The sequence below is a fragment of the Pezoporus occidentalis genome, unplaced genomic scaffold (genome assembly GCF_034315485.1).
Source record: "Pezoporus occidentalis ecotype Australia unplaced genomic scaffold, CSIRO_AGI_Poc_V1 ctg17, whole genome shotgun sequence".
Taxonomy (NCBI): domain Eukaryota; kingdom Metazoa; phylum Chordata; class Aves; order Psittaciformes; family Psittacidae; genus Pezoporus; species Pezoporus occidentalis.
Genome location: NW_026913531.1, coordinates 1,237,876 through 1,261,165, shown reverse-complemented (window position 1 = coordinate 1,261,165; position 23,290 = coordinate 1,237,876). Strand labels below are relative to the sequence as shown.

Sequence of the window (23,290 nt, the reverse complement as noted above, 5' to 3'; positions counted from 1 at the left end):
CAATCTTCAAACATGTTTCCTGTTGTGTTTTCCAGCAAGCTGAACATGGAGAAAAGGTTCAAAAGTGCACCCTTTATTAATAATTACAAGTGCGTGCTGTGTAGTGAATGTGTTTTGTTTTCTGTCAAGGAAATCTTAGAAGCCTTCAAGTGGAGAGACAAAGTGGATAAATAAGGAGGAAGGCAATTGCCAGTAGGAGATATATCTAAGGAATAAACAGCTTTGGGAGCTTGTCAACTTCAGGTCAAGTTTTACATGTTCCCAGCCCGTAAGTGTTGAATTATATGTCTTCAGCTGCTGTTCCCAAGTTGGGTATCCTTGCTTGGTGAATCTCGCTGCTGGAGGTTCACAGCTCTCAACCACCTTTGCAAGTAAATAAGCTGGTTCTTCCTCACTGACCACTGCCAGCTGGTGAAAGGCTTTCCTTTACTCAGTTTTCCTGCCAATGAAGCATTCCCCCAGCAAGGCCACAAAGAGCAGACTTGATTCCAGTCACTTCTCAAAAAGTTTCCGTCTTGCTAGATAATAAGGCTGTTGGCTGGCTGTAGGAATGAGGAGTGAGCTCTTGGTATCTACTTAATCTTGATAAAAATGGTTGTTAGCCTAGGGGTTAGAACAAAGATCTTCCTATTCCTGAAGCTGTGCTCATTCTGGCATCTTCCTCCTCTTCTCTGTGGCCAAATCACTTAGGGTGGAATGACCTCATCAGGAGGGGTGAAGCACCTCTCTCAGCAGTTACGCAGTTACTCTGGAGAGGTTTGGATGACTCTGGGCATGAGGAGAGTTTTTAGGATTTAGCTAAATGCCGACAATAGCAGCAAGGTAGTATTCAGGCACTTGCATCCTTTTATGGCTCTGGGCTTTAATTTCTTTCCAGAGTCTCAGTTTCCAGTGACTTTCGTGGTGCATCAGCGTTCTCTACTTGAAATAGTTGAAAATACTCCTAACCCCCTGGGTTGAACAGTTGGAGAAGAATCAGTTGGGGCTTTCTAGCTCTGCAGGGAAGTTTTGAGGGAACATCTGGGATTGTGGATAATCCCGTTCAATTAAAAAAAGATCTGCTAAAATGCCTTAGTTTTGCAATAATATTTTGTTGTTAATTTCAAATTTTAACACCTTAACCAATGTGAGTTCTGAAACATAATGTGAGGTATGTAAATGTCGTTAACCTTACAAATGTAAGCTGTCTCTTTAGCCATCAGAGCTAGATTGCTTGTAAGGAAGGGGTAGGCAACAAGGCATGTTTTTGTCACATACAATCTGGATTAAGTCCCAAGGCTGCTCAGTACTCTTAAGTCATTATAGGTGTGTTGTGTAGGGATTTTTCAGCCTTTTTCAAGGAACAGATCCATACGTCTTCTGTATTACTCATGGATCCCTATGTAGTGAGTAACAACTGAAACTTATCACTCCTGAAAACAGGTTTGCCTTCACCAATGCCTTGCAGGGCGCCCAGGTTGCCCCTGGACCTAGGGGCCACAGCCTGAAACCCCAGTGTGTGTTGCAGAAAGATGAAAGGAAGTGAAATTACTTACCAGCTACCAGCATTCTCCTTCACTCATAAATTCTTCAAGTCCAGGTACTAAGTTGTTTTTCTTATTTGACTCTTGGTGTCATTGCTTTCTGGCAGTTAGTGGAAGAAAAAGGAATTTCCAGGTACTATCAGCAATACTCTATGAGCAAATTTGTAGTACTTGAAGATGGGGCAGGAAACAGAGCTGCTTTGACCAATTTAGTGTGTACTATTTGCATAATACCATATTGCTTCATTATGTCTGGCCGTTCTTGCAAGGCTGAGCTGCCACCTCATGTTCTGGTATCTGAGCAATTCTTACCATCTGGTAAATTTGTCAGTAAAGAGCCCCATTACCATCTGATGCAAGTGGAAGCTTTGCTATGCTCTTGTTGACCAATTTTTAGTGTAGCCTGAAGGGAAATTGTTCCATTACTCAGATGCACACAAATGTGTGATAAAGAAAACAAGCTGAATAGTAATTTTCATTTGAAGTGACCTAAATCAATGTCCTAATTCCAGCAGTTACTCAAACCTGTGCAGACAGGAACCGTGGGAGGAGAGGGAAGGATGATAGAGCTGTGATTAAATCTTTGGGCACAGACAGTTCTTCGTCTTTGCACTGAAATCCTGTGGGAATGTGCTAACCACATAGCAGTGATCACACTGAAAGCAAAACCTGAAGAGTGGACAGTGGGTGGTAGCTAACCAGAAAACTCCAGTGTCATAGAAATCCAAGTTGTGTTTTGCTTTTTTATCTGAGTCTAATATTGTGTTGAAGAAGGATGTGTGGAGTTCCATGTTAAAATGTGAATGAGCTTCCTTGATATTCTGGTATTTACTACAGTTTATCTGTGTTGGAGGTGAGCTGACCTTGCGATGTTTCAGTTTTGTGGCTATGTTCTAGAGAAACGCATGGAGAGCGGCTGACCCCTGCCTAGCGGATTTGACCGTGGAGTGCCAAATGTACTGCATGTGGGAAGAGTTCTGAGAAACTCCAAAGGACAGCACTTGGTGGTCCTGCAGCATCTGGTTAGGGTGGAACACTGAGAACTGCAGAAGACTTACCTGGAGACTTTCGGGAAGGGGAGTAGGGCCTGATAATGTTTACAGTTTACACACCTTTTGTTAGATGGTTTATTCCATTCATGGGGTTGGATTAAAATTGTAAGAGCTTTTGAACTCATTTGTGGGGAGGAGCTTGATCTTTGCAGGGACAGTTTGGTGGTACAGTTGTGACAGCAAATCCTCCTTAGTGCAGACAGTTCTGCAGTGGAGGGGAAAAAGGCAAGTGAAGCTTCTTACTTTCTGCTTTCCTCAGAGGTCTTGATAAAGTCTGCTGGTAAAGTATATGTCAGCTTTGTAAATGTGACTAATTTGTATTTATGGCAGTTCACCTTTCCTGAGGTAACTAAGGCAGTGACCTGTGAAGGCCTCAATGCTTTTCCTTTTAACTGAGTTTATATCTTATACACACACATGTTGTGTCTCTTCATTTGGTATAAAAATATTTTCTTTTTGCTCAAGGTGACTTTAATACTGTCATGTGCTGGGTTGTCTCCAAAGTACCTACTTTTAAGACCTGAAGTAAAAGAGGAATGGCTGATAGGATCCAGAAAATCCATACTTCTGGATTTCTCCTTACATCTCTGGTTGCTGGGTTGGTGTGACACACATATAACAGGCGTCTGCTGATGCATGCTATTCTGTAGAGCCAGGTCTTGCCCTGAGGTCTCTTATGCAGACAGGGTAGACCTGTGAAGGCTTGGTGCCCCTCCAGCTAGAGTGCATTCATGAGTTCCCAGAAACGTGTTCTCGTGAGGAGCATGTTCCTTGTGTTTCCGGTGGGAAGCTGGCTACAGCCTGTTTATGTATTTTAGCTTACATGACATGGCTAAAAACAGATAACCTAGAAAAACAGCATCTTAGTTGCTAGGCTGTAGCTATTTTGTTTGATCTCCTTTTGGCTCCATAAATCTCACATTCTTGATAACAGTCTAACAGGAAACTCACTGACTCAGGCTCTCTTGGGAGACGGGCAATAGCATAACCTTGGGGTGGGGAAGGACTGAGGCCTGGGCTGTTGACATCCTAAGGACAGATACTAATTAGAAGAATTCTGTTAACAGCGTGAGAAGTATCACCTCCTTGTCTCACAGCCCTGTTATAGAGAATAACTGAGCAGCCAGGGGCTCACCTTGGGGAGATTTTGGTGAGCTCAGAGCCTCAGTGGAAGTGTTAGTGTATGGGCAGTGTCTGGGCACAAGTATTTCACCTGAAATAATGTTGCTTCACTTCAAAATGGCTTTATTTAATTACTTAACACGGTGTGGATTTACTACATGGTAAAACTGGTGGTACTTGGAAAATCAAGGTGCACAGTGCTGGGGCTTTCTTAGCCTGAGTAACTTCTTGTGACTGAATTTTGGATTGTAAGCCAGCTTGCAAAATTCTGTTCCCAGTTAGAGTGGTTTTCTTTGAGATACACTATGTCAGTAATTCCACTTTGCCATGTCATGAGTCACTGCTGTGTAACCACACCACATTAACAGGAAGCACAGAAGTTTCAGTTCACCTGATATAACTATTTGCAAGACAGAGTTGGATATATGTAGGTCACTATATAAAGTGGCAGTCTCACCATGCATGTGTGATTTCACACTCTGAATTAAAAGAGCTAACCATTTGGTGGAAGGGCTAATAGCGATATGTTTGGTGGCGTGAGGCTGTGTGCACCAAGGTGATCTGAATTCTCTTTTCTCCTGTCTGCATAGACTAAATTATGGCTCCTGTCAGCAAGTCTTATTAAACATGTGAGCAAGGCTTATGTTTTACTGACATTGGCAGCAGTTGTCTCCAGAGGCAGGACCACTGGACTAATGTCTATTGCACTTCCATTAACGCTTCTTTTTTAGTGAATCACTGAATCCTCCTGGCACTGCAATGAAAGTTACTACTTCAGTGGTCCTGGGGTAGCAGTAATAATGTTGGTAGCAGCCGTATAGTGTTGTCTCAATGTGTCTCTGGATGTCTTTCTCTTGGGTGTCTGCTACATCAATGTTCCTGAGGTGAGAATGAAGTTATTTATACCAAAGTGTTTGTTCTGTGTTTTTTTTTTTTTTGTCCCAGAGTGTAATCTAAAATTGAGACCACAATGAACTATTAGTTCACTTCTACCTAGACTTTTTGTGATATGAAATCATAGAACCAACTTGGTTGAAAAAGATCATCAAGTGCAACCATTACCCCAGGACTGCCAAGTCCAGCACTAAACCATGGCACTGAGGGCCTCATCTACACAGTTTTTGGACATGTCCAGGGATGGTGATTCCACCACTGCCCTGAGCAGCCTGTTCCAATGGCTGATCACACCTTCAGTGAAGAATTTTTTTCTAATATCCAGTGTAAACCTCTCCTGGTGCAGCTTGAGGCCATTACCTCTTGTCCTGTCACTTGTTACTTGGGAGAAGAGGCAGACCTCCACCTCCTTCCAGCCTCCTTTCAGGTAGCTGTGGAGAGTGACAAGGTACACTTCAGCTCTCTCCGGAATAAACAACCCCAGTTCCCTCAGCTGTTCCTCATCAGACTTGTGTTTCAGAGCCTTCACCAGCTTTGCTGCCCTTTTCTGGACCTGCTCCAGCACCTCAATGTCTTTCTTGTAGTGAATGGCCCAGAACTGAACACAGGATTCTAGGTGCAGCCTCAGAAATGCTGGGTTTATGATATTTATTATATAGCATCTTAGGAACCCCAAAAATTATGTAACAGAACCAAAAGATTTTGATGAAATACCAGACATATAAGCAAAAGTGTTACTGTTAGAGGAAATGTGTTACTCACTGTCTAACAAAAGTGTTACTGTCAGGGGAGGTAGGTGAATTGCACATCCTCTGCAAAAAGCCTGAGTCAGCTGTGTCTGTACTGAGACCTGACACAAGAGTCTTTCCCAAAGTCACCTAATGCTCCCAGGCTAAGCAATTTTAATAATACTACTTCTCCTAACAAAAGATTCATAGTATCTATCTTACACAACATTAAACCTATCATGAAGAAAGCAAAAATACAGCAGTCAAATGCTACATGTCCTCTTCCAATCTCTGTTGATACAATTTCCTACAAACAGAAAATGAATTCCGTCTGCCATTTTTAATGGTCATGCCCAGAAGACACTTGCCTATGTACTAGGATGTTTCCATAATGAATGGAAGAAGTACAGAACAGCTTATTTGGAAGTTTTATAAAGAAGAGCCAACTTCCATTACTGATGTTTTCATTGCTGGCCAAAGAGCTAACTAAAACAAGGCTCCACTGGAGCTTGAGCTGAAACATTTTTAGTTTGATTTAATCTCTTCAAGCTTGAAAGTCTAGGCAAAAGCAGAGAATACCTGACATTCAGTGAATGAGCCCACAAATGAGCTGGAGCAAAATGAAGGGATGAGCATGGCCTTTTTGTGGATTTGAGGGTGTCTCCCTATAGACTGTGCGTTTAGTTTTAGGCATTATGTGACCTGTGGTCCATTCCTACAAGATATTTAAGGGGGAAGAATTTCATTGCCAGGTAAAAGATCCAAGAGGGCAATACGCAGGTTCACTCTTCCACATGCCTTATCTTGACAAGGTTTATCATCCTGAACATGTTTCCAATAATGCAGTATAGTCCTAGCTGACTGAAAACGTGCTAAAGCTCAAGAAAGTTCCTGCATGCCAGCGTGCTGGTGATGATACACAACAGATGAACATCAAAGTACAGCATGGGTTATTCACCTGTAGCCTCATTCAAAGTAAGAAGGAAGTGTCTGTGGCTTTTGAGGTAGACATGATGTAGAGTTCCAATCCTCCTCAGAAAATCCTCTGTCTTCAATATGGGTCAAGAAGTCATTGTCGAGAATATTCAACCACTACAGTTTCTCAATGAGTTAGGGAAACTCCATGTAATTATGCTTTAGAAGTTCATTGCTGAGGTCAGTGATAGGATAGAGGTTTGACTCTTGGGATAGCACTGGGGAGAAAATACGATCTGTGAAAAAATGTTATTTTTTTAATTAATTACACTTACAAAACAATGCAGAGGGTACTTTATAGAGGGTGTGCATGCAGAGGTCTTTGGTAGTTTTGAATTAAAAGCATAGATACTAATCTTAAACATCATTAAAAATATCATTAAACCTAGAAAAAGTCATAAAACTAAGAAGGAAGATTACTTTTTTTCCCCCACCTGAGCTTGGAGAGATCTTTCTCAGTGTTCATTTTTGTTTGTTTTCAAGACAACTTTGGTTTATAAATAAAGGCTTGGCATTATCATGTATTACAAGACATCAATAGTTCAGGCTCAAAGTGAAATTATTAAATTACCAGTTCCCACAGCAGTTGCTAGAATATTTGACAGCATTAACATAGGAAAGAATTAGTGAGAAAGGCTGCTCTTTTAAGACATGTTCTTCAGATGCATTTTTTTCCACTTTATTCTTGCTCCCCAAAGAACCACCAGTGATGGTTTCAGCCACAGTACCACATTTTAAATTAAATGCAGCTTTCCTTCCACTCATCTCTTCTGCCAGCTCTGCAGTTCAGAGTAGCCTGTTTGTGGAGGGGAGTCTAAGTAAGGAATTTCCTTGAGGTTCACCTTCAGCGCTGGCTCAAGACCTCATTCTTCAGAAGATCATTGTATATCCTCCTCAAACAAGATGAAAGAAAAAATTTTCTTCAATGTAGCAGAAAACCTTCTGATTCCTTCGTCCCTATCTAGACTTCAGCTGAGGATTGGAGTAAGATCTAGAGATATTGCAGGTTTTTAGCCCCATCTTTCCTTAGGATGAAATGCTGGATGCTTATCTCCCAACCAGGCTGTGGTGTGCCAGACAGCAGAGGTGATAGCAGTGTCTTGTCACATCCTTGTTCATTGCAATCACGTAACAGAAATAACAGACCCTGGGAATGAGAAGCATATCTCCACTTCCAAAGGAATTTTCTTGACATGTTACAAGGAATAACTGCAGCCACAACTGTGGTACATCCAGAACCAGCAGCCATCTGGTGGAAGGTGGCTGGGAGGAGGCCAGGAGGAGACTGATGAGCATGGAAACCATACAGTCTGCTAAAATTAGTGTCCAGCAAGATTTTGAGTGCTCATTTTTGAGCTGGACATACAGCAGGCTAAAGGGATGGAAGATAGATTGTAATAACTCACAGCTGCAAACAAATGGTTAAATAATGCAAAGGCTTTAGGAATATCATGTTGTGAAATATGAATGAATTAACTTCTAATATCCATTTCAGCATTTCAGAGCCTGGAAAATAAAGCTGAATGATGCACATAGGGAGGAAAACTTAATCGAAACAAAGCTTTTTTAAAGTCTCAGAAGGAGGATGTCATTGCATAGCCAAAAATTAGCATGACCATGAGAGGTGGCTGACAATGTAGATGGGAGAAAGAGAGCCTTATCAAGTCTAGCTTAATATTTTCTATGAAAATGTGTCCCAAATGTATGGTTTCCAATATTAGAGAAGACACACAGAAGAGATCCTGTAATGACTGCATAAAAGAGGGCAGGAGAAAGATTCAGTATCAAATTCCTCATCCCTCTGCCTGATGTTGTTTAAATGTCCATCAGGTGGTGTGGGAAGCTTGTGACCAGGTGGGCTTCTTGCATTGGTTTGAACAGCTGTGAGTAACACAAGTACTTACCCAAGTAATGAACCCTTTCCGTAGGACTGGAGCCACAAGAAGGGGCCACTCTATCTGGATCCATGTCTCAAAAAGTGACCAAAGGGATGGAAAGGAGGGATCTGGCAGACGGGCAGGAAGACAGGGAGTCTGGACCAGAGAGGGTCTGAGTGCATGTTCATACATTTTGTCCTGGGTTTGGGACTTCTTTACTGCTGGATGAGCTGGTGAAGGAGTGCAAGAAAACCTCAGAAGCAGACTTTGGTTATCCGACTGTGTTTAACACTGGGAGAGGAGTCTGTGGTAATGTACTTCAGGGGAATCCAGTCCTTCAAAACAGCCTCCCTGGCTGGCTTTCTCCATCTACTCTTTAATGTCTGTCTTTTGGCTAAGAATAACTCAACCTCCCATCTGCTCATTAACCTGCTGACCCACTGGGCCTATTAGCCTGGAAAATGAAAAAAAATACGGAAAAGAGTTTATAAACATGTTATTGAATAGCTTTGTGGTGCTATACACATTTGGGGTGTGAAATACATCATTGACATCCTGGGTCCAGACTTGCTTTTGCTGCCTGCTGCAGTCAGGATGCTGTTAGAGTGTGGGTACGGGAATAGGTTCCTGAGTTGGGCATGGAAACAGACCTGATGATGATGGCTTCAGGGTGATGGGGCATCTTCACAGGCACAGACTGTGCAGAGCTGATGTGACAGGTATCTGAGGGAAACTGAGGCAAGACTGAGGCATGGAGAGATTAATTCATTATGTGGATGTAGCAGGGGAGGCTAAAGCATAAACCTGGTGCCAGCAAGCCTTTAGGCTGCTTCCTTTCAGAAATAAGGAAAAGAGCTGTGCATTTCAGCCCATGGGGTAAGGCTGGTTGTGGCTCTTGTCCTAAGAACCTCAGCCACAAGGGGTGATACCAAGCCCCAGGGTTACCCGTGTTCACTCCCAGAGGCAGAGCTGAAGCTTTGGTTTTCCTATTTCTCACGTTTGTCACCTGTGTGCCTTGTGGGTATTGGGCAACCAGGAGTTTGCATTTGTACCAGGTCTGAGTCCTCATGCATTACCATCTACAGCTGGGTTGCAAATTACTCTCTAAAGAGAGCACAGTTTGCCTTTGGCACCCTGCATATTTCAGACTGAAGGGTCAGCAACATGGAGATCACATGGATAAGTAAGTGCATGACCACCTCTAATGACCTCTGGTCATTACACCCAGCTGCAGCCTGGAATATAGATAATTTTTCGGAAAATGGGAATTTGGAGATCAGATATGCGATAAAGGCAGTGTTGGTCCTACACATTTTCTGGTCTCCCAGAGAGGTTTGCACAGAGATGGGCAGATGGCCAATGACTCCAGTGGGCCACTGTGTGGGAAAAAGTATTTGAGGGTAGGAACCGTACATGTCAGGTCTTTAGGGTCTGGTGCAGTGTTTGGGTCTGACCACTGCTGTATTCCAGTGAGAAACAGCAGAGCACCAGTCATTTGCTGCGAGGTTAATAGCTGGACTTGATGATCTTAAAGGGTATTTTCTAATCTAAATGATTCTATGAACAAAAATTTATATGTTACATTACTTGTTGTAAAATTGCCAATCCAATTAGTGTGTTACAATCAGAACAGGATGCTAAAACCTATACAGTTCTCAGATAATTTTATGCAAAGAGAATTCAGGATTCCTGTCCCGGTAAAAGCCCTGCTTTGCCCTGCATTAAGATTTGGTTTATTTTATAAGAAACTGAAGATTCTAATGGCCTTGTAGTTGTATTTGTGGGTTTTGTAGTGGTTAGGTAGTTCTCAGAAGAGGATACTGGAAAGCAAGAGAGTTGCTGATGTCATTTTTATTTACCACCACTACGCAAGAAAAAAAAAAGGCTGAGAGAGATGCTGGTGGCCCTATATAAGGTGCACCTCACCTCCTGCAGAGCACATCAAGAATCACTGCAAAGGTAAGGCTTGCAGCCTTTGTGCCTCTCTCACTTTGCCTTGCCCAATCTCCCTCATGCTAACACTGCTCTCTCTCATCAGTGCTACATCACTGTAGCTGAAACCTGCTGCGACAGAGGACTTTGGGTTGTGAGACATGGCCTCCCTGCAGACCTTGACCAAGAGCTTCTTAGGATGGGTCTTCTGCTGCTGCTGTTGCTTTCTCCCTCTTCTTCTCACCAGCCCTCTGCCTCCAAAAGGGGCAGGGGTGGCTTCTACCGCCCATCATACCTGCAGGCTCAGGAAGCTCAACTTTCAGCCCTACATCAGGAATCGTACCTACACCTTGGCTAAAATGGTACAGTACCTTGTGTAACCTTCATGTGGGATCTGAGGACCTCCTTCTCCACCAGTGCCCTCACTTCTCACCTTCAACATTCCTCTCTTTCTCATGCCTTTCTCCAGAAAAAAAACATGCACTTTCAGTAAGGCAGAGCTTGGGCATGTGGAGTGGGTCTGTTGCCTACTTGTTGTGTAGGCAGGGGAAGCTGCTGCCTCTGCCTCTTCTCCTCCTGCTCCTCAAGGGAAAGTCAGTCGCTGGCACAGCACAGCTCCTTCTCTCAAGTGGCTGCAGCTAGACTGGGACAATTGTGAAACCTGAGCTTAAATTTCTCTGTTTGCCCAGGGCATTTGGAGCTGGACTTGTCCATGATTCCAGCCATGGCCAGGCAGCTCTTCAGGCATCTTACAGTGCTTTGCTTGGGCAGGTTTCTTGGCTGCTCTTACCATGGGTGGGTCCCCCCTTGGTGTGTGCCGCCGAGTGCTTGCAGCATCTCCCAGCGGTGCTGCTGGCCACTGTGAGGTTGGCCACCTGCGACATCTGGTTTAGTCATCATAGCCACTACGACATCTGATGTTGAAAAGAGGGACAGGAATTCAGACTTTGCTTATTTATTTTCTGGTGATATTGACCTTAAATCTCACCCAGCTCAGGGGAGAAGCAGACAAAACATCCAAGCTTATCTACCTGTAACAAAATGTCTCTGGTGTCATTTCCCTCTTTTCACCTGCTCTATTAATGATGAAAACCTTAGGGTTTATTGTTAATTTTCTCATAAGGTTCCCATCCCTGCTGACATTTCCCTTTTTTCCTGTCAGGCCAGGGTCTCAGACGAGGACACAGACAACAGGCTCATTGGGCAGCAGCTCTATGTTAACATCAGGGTAAGCTTTACACACTTAGGTGTGAAGACTGCTCTTTGAAACCTTCTCCAGTACTTGCTGATCTCTTGGCATGAGTTAACATGACCTCTTACTTGCATACATAGGAAAACAACCGCTGCTACATGATGAAGAGGATCGTGGAGATTGTAATGAAAGATGTCCTCCTCACTGAGGTCAAGGGCCAGTACCCGTACGCTGCGGAGGTGGTACAGTTCTTTGCATCCTTGACCTCGGAGCTGAGCAGATGTGTGAGTAGCATTGTGTTTCTTTCCCTAACTCTGAGTTGTGACTCTTGTCACTGCTCCTGAATCTCAGAATGCTGCAGTGTCAAGAGAGACTGATATGAAAGGAAACATCAGATTGAAGATATCAAACTCGAGGTTGATAGAAGGTGTGCGTGTGGGGGAAAAAAAGCAGCACATTGTTGCATACAGCTGCCAATGTTACATCTGGATTTTGCCTGTTTTTAGAAATCCTCTGGACACAGAGAGCACATTGAAAAGAACCTGGAAGAAATGAAGACCAAACTGAAAGAGGTACATTTTCCCCAAAAATTTAAAAAGAGCTGTGACAAATTGCAGTGTTTTAGTTGGATTAAGGCTGACCCAATTGTGACACAAACTGTGCAGATTATCTGGGAGATGAAGCCTTCATGGGCATTAAAGAGGGGATTAGTGATATTCCCACTTCAAACTCTCCTTCAGTTGTTAACTGTCTGCACACATCATGGTAATTTAAAGCTTCAGAAGTCAAATTGCAGGTAATTCTGTATGCTAGACTAGATTAGAATGATCTAGTTTATATTTTATGGTATAATGACGCTAACAGAACTACTTGAGAGAATAAGGAGAGTAAGTTCTTGATTCAGTTTCTATGACAAGCCTAATTTCAATTTTCTGAAAAATAACGAGATGCTCGAACTTATATTCTGCTCTTTTCTAGTTGGGAGAGAATGGAAAGACTAAAGCCATTGGAGAACTGGATTTACTGTTTGACTACATAGAAAATGCCTGTACTGCTATCCCAAAGAAGGGAGGGAACAAGAAGAAAAACTGAAAGAATTTCAGGTCTTCAGATCAGTCTTCAAGAAATGTCTCTGAAAACCTCTTGCTATAATACTACAGACACACTTTCTTTCTCCTAATTCCCCTCGATGCAGTAATTTTTCACCCATGCCAATAATAGCAAACTAAGTGGGCACAGAGAGGATGCATATTGCTACCTACTTTGAAAGGAAGACTCCAGGACAGTGTTTGTGGCTCCATTTTGACACAGGACATTAGTTATTTTAAAAGACACCCCCCTGTGCTCCTCATCTCCATAGGAATAAACCAACTGTTTCTGTATTTTATTTGCTGAGATTTGACATATGTGAATCAGCTTTGATCAAGGTAGGCAGGGATATGTAGCCAGGATGTTTTGAGCCTTTTACTTGTAAATCTCTCTTGCATATGTTGCCCCCTTCTGACCTTTACCTGTAAAGTTCAGAATAATTCAGAAATAATTTTTGTCATTCCTATTTAATAGTAACTTATTTTAAGGTAATAATTGTACTGTACTTTTATTTATATATATTAATTGAAAATTATCCAAGGAAATGTATTTATGAAGCTGTACTAGAGGGTTTTATGTGAACTATGAAATTAAAACTGCCGTGTGATATTTATATTCAGTTGGATTGTTTTATAAATGCTTATTCTTTAATTTATTAAAATAAATATTTTGGTCCCCAAATGTTGCCATTTACAGAGCTTTTTCTCTTTTACTCAAACACAAGGGAGATGACATTGCTTTGGTAGATGAGGACTGGGTTAGGGATCAGTTAAGTAATCTGGACATCTATAAATCGATGGGTCCGGATGGAATACACCCGCGGGTGCTGAGGGAGCTGGCGGAGGTCATTGCTGGACCACTCTCCATCATCTTTGGTAAGTCATGGGAAACAGGTGAGGTGCCTGAGGATTGGAGGATGGCAAATGTCACGCCGGTCTATAAGAAGGGCATAGAAGGAGGACCCGGGTAACTATAGACCAGTCAGCCTTACCTCCGTCCCTGGAAAGGTGATGGAACAGCTTATTCTTGACACCATCTCTAGACATATCAAGGATGAGGGGGTCATTAAGAGCAGCCAACATGGCTTTACCAAGGGGAAGTCATGTTTGACCATAGCCTTCTATGAGCAAGTAACTAGGTGGATGGATGATGGTAGAGCAGTAGATGTGTTTTTTCTTGATTTCAGTAAGGCATTTGATACTGTCTCCCACAGCATCCTCATAGATAAACTGAGGAAGTGTGGGCTTGATGATCAGGTAGTGAGGTGGATCAAGAACTGGTTGGAAGGAGGAAGGCAGAGAGTTGTGGTCAATGGGGCAGAATCTAGCTGGAGGTCTGTGACTAGTGGAGTCCCTCAGGGGGTCGGTGCTGGGACCAGTGCTGTTTAATATTTTCATCAACGACCTGGATGAGGGAACTGAATGTACCCTCAGCAAGTTTGCTGATGATACTAAACTGGGAGGAGTGGCTGACACACCAGAGGGCTGTGCTGCCATTCAGCGAGACCTGGACAGGCTGGAGAGTTGGGCAGAGAGGAACTTGATGAAATTCAACAAGGGCAAGTGTAGAGTCCTGCATCTGGGGAAGAACAACCCCATGTACCAGTACAGGTTGGGGGTTGACCTGCTGGACAGTAGTGAAGGGGAAAGGGAGCTGGGGGTCCTGGTGGATAGGAGGATGACCATGAGCCAGCAATGTGCCCTTGTGGCCAAGGTGGCCAATGGCATCCTAGGGTGCATTAGAAAGGGTGTGGTTAGTAGGTCAAGAGAGGTTCTCCTGCCCCTCTACTCTGCCTTGGTGAGGCCACATCTGGATTATTGTGTCCAATTCTGGGCCCCACAGTTCAAGAAGGACAGGGACCTGCTGGAGAGAGTCCAGCGCAGAGCCACAAAGATGATTAAGGGAATGGAACATCTCCCTTATGAGGAGAGGCTGAGGGAGCTGGGTCTCTTTAGCTTGGAGAAGAGGAGACTGAGGGGTGACCCCATCAATGTTTACAAATATGTAAAGCGTGAGTATCAGGATGATGCAGCTAGTTTTTTTTTCAGTGATGTCCAGTGATAGGGATGGGGGGCAATGGGTGTAAACTGGAGCATAGGAGGTTCCATGTGAACATCAGGAAAAATTTCTTTACTGTGAGAGTGACAGAGCACTGGAACAGGTTGCCCGGGGGGTTGTGGAGTCTCCTACATTGGAGATATTCAAGGCCCGCCTGGACAAGTTCCTGTGTGATGTACTCTAGGTTACCCTGCTCTTGCAGGAGGGTTGTACTGGATGATCTTTTGAGGTCCCTTCCAACCCTTAGGATTCTGTGACATATTGTGCCTGTGGGGCTGTTGGGCCAGTGGCTATATTCTTGTGCACAGAAAGGATGCAAGCTTGGTCTGAGGACATGCTTCTTTACCATAAGGCTGCAATTTCAGTGTATCCCAGGCCAGGGCTTAACAAGGAGCATATAGGTCAGTGCTTCTCTTTGGGGGTGGTAGGAAAAATAGCATCATTTATGAGAATCATTCATTTCATTTATTGATTCTGCTTCAGTATGCCTGTAGACAAGTTCCCATCTTGAACAGCTGCTGATGAAAAGTCCCAAACTCCGTATCTTGAGATGAGATGGAGACAGCGGTTGCTACTGAAAACTCACAGCACTGTATTCTGGCTGCCCCATGGGCACGCTGAGCACAGTGCTCTGCAGCATCTGGGATTTGAGAGTGCTTGAGAAGTGCTTGGTGCCTACTCCTGACACAAGCTCCCAGGCAGGAAAAAAAAAAAGAAAATAAGTCACTGAAGAGCAGTTTAATCCATCATTACCATGGCCTTCAGCAATGTCCCTGGACAAAGACAGAGGAGTTGCAGTGATGCAGCAAGGGATACTGCTAGCTGCACAGAAGTTAAAGAGGTGAAAAGTGTCCAAATAGTGAGAAAAGCATTCAAATAGTGAGAAAGCCAGAGGAAATGTGTAATAACATCGTCAGCAACTGGTGAAGGCTTCTCGAGCAAGGCTTTGCCGTTTTTTTCATCAGAGAAACATGAATCCGATCCAAATTAAAACAAAACAAAACCGGAACACCATGAATATCCTCAAATAAAGGACTAAGGGTGGCAGTGCAGATAAGGAGGGCAAAGTCTGTAAACACAGCGTATCAAGGACATAAATGTAAAAATGCTTGCTAAAAGGATATCAAGAAGACATCCCATAAGTAGATACTATAATATGGGAAAAACGTTGGCAAAAAGTCTGCCTTGATCTACCTTGGTGGGTTCATCAATTAAATACAAAAAGAAATGAAAGTTAGTCCATAGTCCATAAACAGTTAGTTTCAACTTGTATCAGCTGTTGGGGTTAGACAACACTAAAATGGAATTAAACTATCCCATACTGCTCTCAAACAAAAGGGATTTCAAGATAGAATTATCCATTCGCATCTAATTTGAACAAAGTTTCCGTGAGCTGAAATGATAACACTTTCTTGTGGGAACTCACATACTAGATTGTCATACGACCCATCTGGGTGATGGATGCCTCTTACCTGTCAAACTAGATGCAATCAACATGGTTTATTTTGTTCCACACTCTCATTTGCATCTCACAACATATGAATTGCATACCTTCTCACAGTCAAAGCAGAAGTGACCCAACAGTGACAGCCAGCCAGAATTTGGTACCACGTAACTGTGTTGGGGGTGTAACCTTTTGATATATTCAGTAGGATATTTATTTTCTTTTTTATGGGATAAGAAATGATATTGTTAAGAGCTGTTGGCCAGCATCCTTTCTCTTATCACTTGAGCTTGTGACAGCTGAAAGCAAAGGGAGGGAATTAAGCACCAAGTGGAGAGCTCATCTCCCTGATCTTTGACAGACACAGTCTATCCCAAAGCTACACCCAGCTTCATTTACAGTCAGTGAAGGGTAATAGGAATTATCTAGGTGCCATTAGAGATTTATAAAGATTGTGCCTTTGGACAGAATAACATGACTTTTCTCTAAAAGTGCATGTTTTCTTCCTTGACTATAAATAGAGATTAGACCATGAATCACACATGCTGTTTCTCATTGATATAATCACTTCACAAAAGGATAATTAACTTATTTCCTTCTTCCACTTCCTTTAGGCCTCTTCCACACCATCCTTGTTAAGCTGCCCTACCCAGAAATGTCAAATCAAACTCTCAAGCTTTCCACACTGGGGTTAAACCCAGATAAAAATCTGTTTGTCCACAAAAGTGTAAAAATGACGTCACCTATTTATTAGCTTCTCTAACCCTGAAAACCATTCCCTGGAAGAGTCTCCCATGGAAACCTCACAAGCTGGAGCCCTGAAACTGAGACATAGCAGATTTTGCAAAATTTCCTTCATAGATGTAGTTGCAGGGCGTCTGTGACTTGTGGGTGTGTGAAAGATGGTGGGTGATGGTCAGTTTTGAACAAAGGAAGTAGAAGTTGGAGGAGGTTTCCCTTACAGCCAAGGGAAATGTGTGGGACAAGCAACTGCTGACCAAAAGTAAGGTGTAGTTTCAGTTAGGCAAGATGGGTTTCAATTTAGTCAATAGTTATAGCTCAAAAAAGGAAAACCATACTGAAATGTTTTGTTCTGACATTTTCTCAATGAAATATTTGAGGTTTACACATCAAAGTAGTGTTTTGGTTTAGAATTTTATGTACATTTTCTTTCAAAGGTTGAAAAGAGATTTGAAAGCAAAATGAACTGTTTCATTTTGAGTTGGACAAGTGCTTTGGGCTGGCCCCAAATGAATTTTTTTGGTTTAATTTTTCAGTTGGGTAGCCAAAAAGAAACTCCATTGTTCATGCAATTCTAATTTCTGTTGCCCTATTTTCCTTTCCTTAACATGCCTCCAAATTGTGGATTATTTGTAATTCCCAGAGGTCTTCAACCTACTGCTGTTAGGGAAGGCACCTGCTCTACATCCTTCATTGAGGACACCTCCATTGTAGAGTCTGGAGGACCTCTTCCCAAGCAAAAATTGATGGAGCTGTCTACTGCCTGATGATTGGCATTCTGTTGGTTCTTCCCTTCACTTACATTAGCTGATGTTTTTGCTACATGGATAATTATAAAACATTTAAACTACCTCTGAAACTTCGTATTGTGAAGACAGAGGAACCCAAAGCACGAACAGAAGTTTCCACATCCTGCTGAGTAAGTATTGTGACAGTTTAAAAATTATCTCTTCAATACATTGCATGGAGTGTTACTCAGTTATGAGATTTACATATTCACTGTCTGAATATATACCTTACTGACCTAGAATAATAGAGGGTTTATATTTCTAATTTGCTGCTGGAAGTATGTTCTAGACAATGAAAAGCTATCCTGATGGTAAAAGAGCAACATATGATTATGCTTGCCTATGTTTTAAAGCACAATTAGCTAAATAATTAGCTGCCTTGAAGAAAGAGTGTACTGAATGACAGTAAATGACTGATAATCTTTTCAGTCATGGGCATCATCCATGCTCAGTGGATGCTTGTGAAATCTAGGAAAGCACTTTCTGTTTAATATTTACATTCCAAATACCTGGCCGAATTCAGATATAAATTGCTATAATTTAATCTGGAATTCACTGATGAATGGTTTAGAAAGGAAGATGTTTCTACATCTTTTCTCCTCTAAAGAGAAGTTAAAAAGAAAACATTTTTAAGAATGGTTCATATATCCTCAGCAAATTGGCATGAGAGCCAATAAACATTTTTTGAGTATGAAGGATTAGAATCATAGGATCATAGAATAGTTAGGGTTGGAAAGGACCTTAATATCATCCAGTTCCAACCCCCCTGCCATGGGCAGGGGCACCTCACACTAAACCATGTCACCCAGGGCTCTGTCCAACCTGGACCTGAGCACTGCCAGGGATGGAGCATTCACAACCTCCTTGGGCAACCCATTCCAGTGCCTCACCACCCTAACAAGAAAGAATTTCTTCCTTATACCCAATCTAAACTTTCCCTGTTTAAGTTTGAGCTTGTTACCCCTTGCCCTGTCACTCCAGTCCCGAATGAACAGTCCCTCCCCAGCATCCCTATAGGCCCCCTTCAGATACTGGAAGGCTGCTATGAGGTCTCCATGCAGCCTTCTCTTCTCCAGCCTGAACAGCCTCAACTTTCTCAGCCTGTCTTCATACGGTTTAATCCGTTCATACGGATTAAGGCATAGCATTGAATATTTCCAAGATCAGGCCATTTTTCTTCTTTAGGATTGAATAAGAAAGGGCAAATCTTCAAACTAAAAGCATTTTTTCTTTTGCTTAGGGAAAAATAAATTGAAATATTTAAAAAAAAACAGACTGACAAATGTATGTTTGATCAGCTGACTTGAAACTGTTGCATGGTTGTTTCTGCAAGAACCAGTAAGGCTCTTCAGTGGAAATTGTAGCCTTAGTTTCAAATGACTGAATGTAAAACATTGTTTTCCAAAACCTGAAAATTGCACTGATTTAAAGTTTATTTGGTCCTCTAATTTTCCAAAAGAGGGTTGCTTCTGACTCCTAAAGCACATTCAGGGAGTGGTGGTGGCGTTCATTAAGCTGTGAAAGGAATTATGTATCTGTGGTAAAATCTGAAAGCTATGAAATCATGAAGATTGACTTTCTGATCTGTCTTTTGCGTTAGGCATTGACATGTAAGAGCTCCCCAATGGATTAGTCATCATTTATCTGGTCCTGCTCCACAGAAGATAGAAAGAAAACTCCTACTTACTTCAAAGTGTATAAAATCAGGCTTATAGCTTGTGCATCAAATTAATTATATTACAGAGAAAAGATGAAAGATTTCAGCACAGAAGTCATGATGGAAGTCATGAAACAAGCCTTTCTCTATGAAAGGCTTGTTTCAGAGAAAACATTTTATGACACTTATTGACTGCTTGTCATTGCAGTGACCTCTTTTACCTCTTTTTTTTTTTTTTTTTTGTTTTTAGGTTAATACTTCTTATCAAATTTCTGGCTTGACCAACTTTTCTCCTTTAGTAGTTACCCTTCATAATGTGACTTCTGCCAGTCTTGAATGGGAGAAGAAAAATTCAGATTATTATTCCTTTATCTTTTTTTATATTTTATCAAAAAAAAAAAAAAAAGTTTGGATAACTGGGATTTTTGGTAGATAACCCCAGATTTAGGGATTATCAACTGTGATGTTCATTTTTACTGTGGTAGCTCAAAAATGTAGAATACTTGTCAAACATAGCATTTGGCAAAAACTATGATTATTTTGTAGTCATTAACATGTCAACTTCGACACAATGATCATAGCTCCTGCATGTAGCAGAGGTTCCATTAAGTTTAGGAAAGCACCTTGATTTGATGGGGCTCACATGTGTTTCAGAAAATGCAAGACAGTTACTTGCATATGAAATGTTCCTTTTAACTAGACACGCAAGGTTAAAGCCTCCAAAATAAGGAGATGCTCACCCTTGGCATTATGCTCTCTTTTTTAATCTACTAATGATTCATGACAAAGATTTCTGTGGCAGTGACTGGGAACACAAATCACCGGCCAAGATTCTGATGCTGCAATTTGGCAAACACCACAATTTTTGCTCGTTTTGATAATAGCCTTGAATGAATCATTGCCCCAGCTTTAGTGCCAGAAAACTAGCTAGCAAATTCTTATGTGTTGCCCACAGGCACCCACAGAGTCTCTCTTCAGCAGCGAGAATGTTAGGCAGATGAGGGAAGTTGTTCTCTGAGGGTCTGGTCCCATCCATCAGCCCTGGGTCATGAGCACAGACTCAGACATCCAGCCTCTAGTGGTCTATGGTTGTGCATGACAAATCCCAGATGTGGAATTCCGGGTGTTAATTTGCTCATGGGTCAAGCTGCAGGCAAGAGAAAGAACCAAAAACAAACAGCTCTGTCTATGCCATTTTACTTGGAAACCTTCTGGCAGTATTAACATAAACTTAATTTCGTTTTTCATTTTTAACTGTTTTCCATTGGTACTTTTCACATTACTTGCAGTTGTGAACTTCAGTTTAAGTTGGTAACCCAGTGACACTGGAAATGAATAAATAATAAAGAATATGTTTTAGGTGAGAAGAACATGATTAGGTTTCTCTGAAAATAGGAAGATGGGAGCAAGTCTTCTTTTCTACACTTCTGGAGAGTAAAACAGAGAATTTCTTAGAGCTGTAGTATAAAGTTTTGGCTGGGAGGGTTAGGTTTATGCTCTAACCTGATTATCAGAACTGAGATACGAGAGAGGCTGCAGACTGATAAATGATGTCCTGTTCTTTGCTGTGTGATTACAAGAGTACATGATGATAAATAAAATGTTTGTTTTCAGTAGTGACAGATTAGTAAAAATAAACCCCAGTATGTTCAGAGGTTTAGGCAAATATTTCAGACCTAGAATACTTTTCAGGGCTTGCCTGCAAATTTTGAAACAGGTTGGTTGAATATAAAGGGAACAAATCTTCTGAATTTTATGCAGTTGCTAAGCTTAATGAAGGGAAATCTGCTAGAAAAATGCCCCTTGCCAACAAAAGGAATTCTCGTGTGGAAAAATTTGCTTTCAAATTGTCTAATCTAAGCTTGCAAATGTGGGCAAACCTTTCAGAATCCCTGAAGAGCTTATTTAGTGTCCCATATTGCGTCAAAATTCACAAGTTTGCAGTGACACTGATAAAAGCTTCTTCCCAAATGAGTGCGAGTACTGAAAGTTTTTATTATAGATGAAGAAAAACATCATGAGAGCAAGGCTGACATGTGATTTTCCAAGCTCATACAGAGGGGCATAGTTTTAACCTCTTTATACTGATCTAACATATGCAAATAATCAGAAGATCGATGGCAAAGTATATATGTATTTTTTTCTTTGTAGCAAATGTTATCTCTGAAAGTTTGATCAAGACTGGAAGATTTTCCCATTGAATTTTCCCCCCCCCTTTTTTTTTCCTGCTGGCACAAAATGGGTTTTGTGAAGAAATGAAAATTTTTGCTGCTTTTCTATGTAATCGTTGATTTTCTCCTGGAAATTAAAAAACTGGAAAGCCCAGAACTGATATTAAATTGAGGGAAGGAAAAAAAAAAAAGTTTTCAGTGGTGGTTCACTGGAAACTATGGGTCTTTATTTAAAAAAAATGAAAAATAGCTCTTTTCATGTGGAGTACATCAACAACTTTCACATTATTTTCCCTTCACTCCTACAAACATATTAGATGATTAATACTTCTGTCACAGTTACAAAATTAATTAGATGTATGGAAGATTGTAAAGTCAGTGCTCATGTCCTAGTTGTAATTTGCACAAAAGGATTCCCTAAAAAAATTGCAAAATCTACAGAAATGGAGATGGAATATTTCTGATTTGTTTAAGAAGCTCTTAAAGAAGGTGTTTGTTAAAACATCTCTTCCATAAGCTGAAACGTTATGAATGTTTTTATATATTCTGCTACAGCATAAGTAAAGAGTAAAGCCTAAAAATAGGTTAAGGATTGAAACTTCAGACAAACAAGCTATCCAATATTAGGTATAACCTGTACTTTACTTTTCCCTAAGTTTCTAAAATAAATTACAAATAATGCAGGAAATATGAACTTTATTATTGTATTCTTGGTTTCTAGATTTAATCCCCATCATCATTAATATCTGCTGAATAAGATTTAATTACATTAATTGCAATAAGCAGTGCTATCTTTTAGATGGTAATACAAAGTTTCCCATTTTTTTCAATTGGAAATTTTTTCCCTGATCTCAGATGAAAATCTCAATGCATATTTTGACTTGTGACATCTCTTCTTTCTCTCTAAGTGCTACTTATATTTTGTTATGTTTTTTTTCTCTGAAACTTTTACAAACTCTCTACAATCCCTTTCTTATGAATACTACCACAAGAAACTCAGATTTTACAGCACCCTCAGGTACTTCTCTAGTGGCCTGTGCCACTAGTCTCATGGCTAATTCATTATTTGGCTCCTATATGTTCTCTAGCAAAAAAGTGCCAGCTGTGATCATATCAGATCATTAAATAAGTAAATTTTCTACAAAAAACACCCCTACTGATGACATTCATTGAAAGCACCTCTTCAGAAAGAAGGCAGATATAGAGTGGAAAACAGGTCCAAAGACATGAAGGGGTTGAATGAAAGCTGGGGAGATGGCACCATGGCAGCAATTCCTGAGTGAAGGTCACAGACTTCTCAGCACTCAAGAACTACTTCTGAAAGAAAAGTAACAGAGTAAAGCACATTTACTACTAATAGGTTTAAACTCACTGGAAGGAGAATGACACCTTCAATGGAAAAATGCTCTGGAACATCATCTTCCTGCCTACTGCGCAGTTGCTTCCCTCACTTTTATTATCTGGTGCTAGTATTGGAGAATCAAGGTTGCAGCTGTTCTGCAGCAGTCAATCCAACAGCAGCCAGGATTTTGATACAAATCTTATTTTAGATATAGGGGGGCATCCTGAGAGATGGCTTGGCAAGTATTTCACATTTTATTGTGCAGGAGTTTTTGTCGTGTTCGAAAGTGGCAGGCTAAAAATGATTCAGCTTCCAGCAAACAGAAAACCTTTAGCTGGATGACTTCAGTTTTTCTCTGAAACAGTGGAAATACACTAACAGCAAACATTCCCTACATTATATCTTTTTAAATAAAATACTACCCTTGCCAATAAAAATCAGATATAATGATTTTTCTTAATGGGGTTTGTTTTGCTGCCTGCGATTAACATGGCCATGCCAGCTAAAAGATTCAATGCCAGAACTGTTCATCACCAGTGTCTGGTTAGGTTACTCATACCTCTGTATGTCCTTAACACTTTAATTTCTGAGTATTGTCCAGAAATTTGATTTCATTACTATTTTAAATGACAGTTCAAATGTTTCTCACAGGACACAGCTGCCTCTGAGCAGCCTGCTCAATTCATGTCTTACATAAAGTTATTT

The 23,290-nt window shown here is 41.3% G+C and overlaps 1 protein-coding gene across 1 annotated transcript; it reads left to right on the top strand.

The window, feature by feature from the left end:
* The first annotated feature begins 8,462 nt into the window (after nt 1-8,462).
* On the top strand, nt 8,463-12,979 carry IL22 (interleukin 22). The gene is made up of 5 exons (XM_062613632.1): nt 8,463-10,465; nt 11,266-11,331; nt 11,436-11,579; nt 11,802-11,867; nt 12,274-12,979. The coding sequence occupies exons 1-5, from the start codon at nt 10,265-10,267 to the stop codon at nt 12,385-12,387; spliced, it is 591 nt and encodes a 196-aa protein (XP_062469616.1). The 5' UTR covers nt 8,463-10,264; the 3' UTR covers nt 12,388-12,979.
* The last annotated feature ends 10,311 nt before the right edge of the window (nt 12,980-23,290 follow it).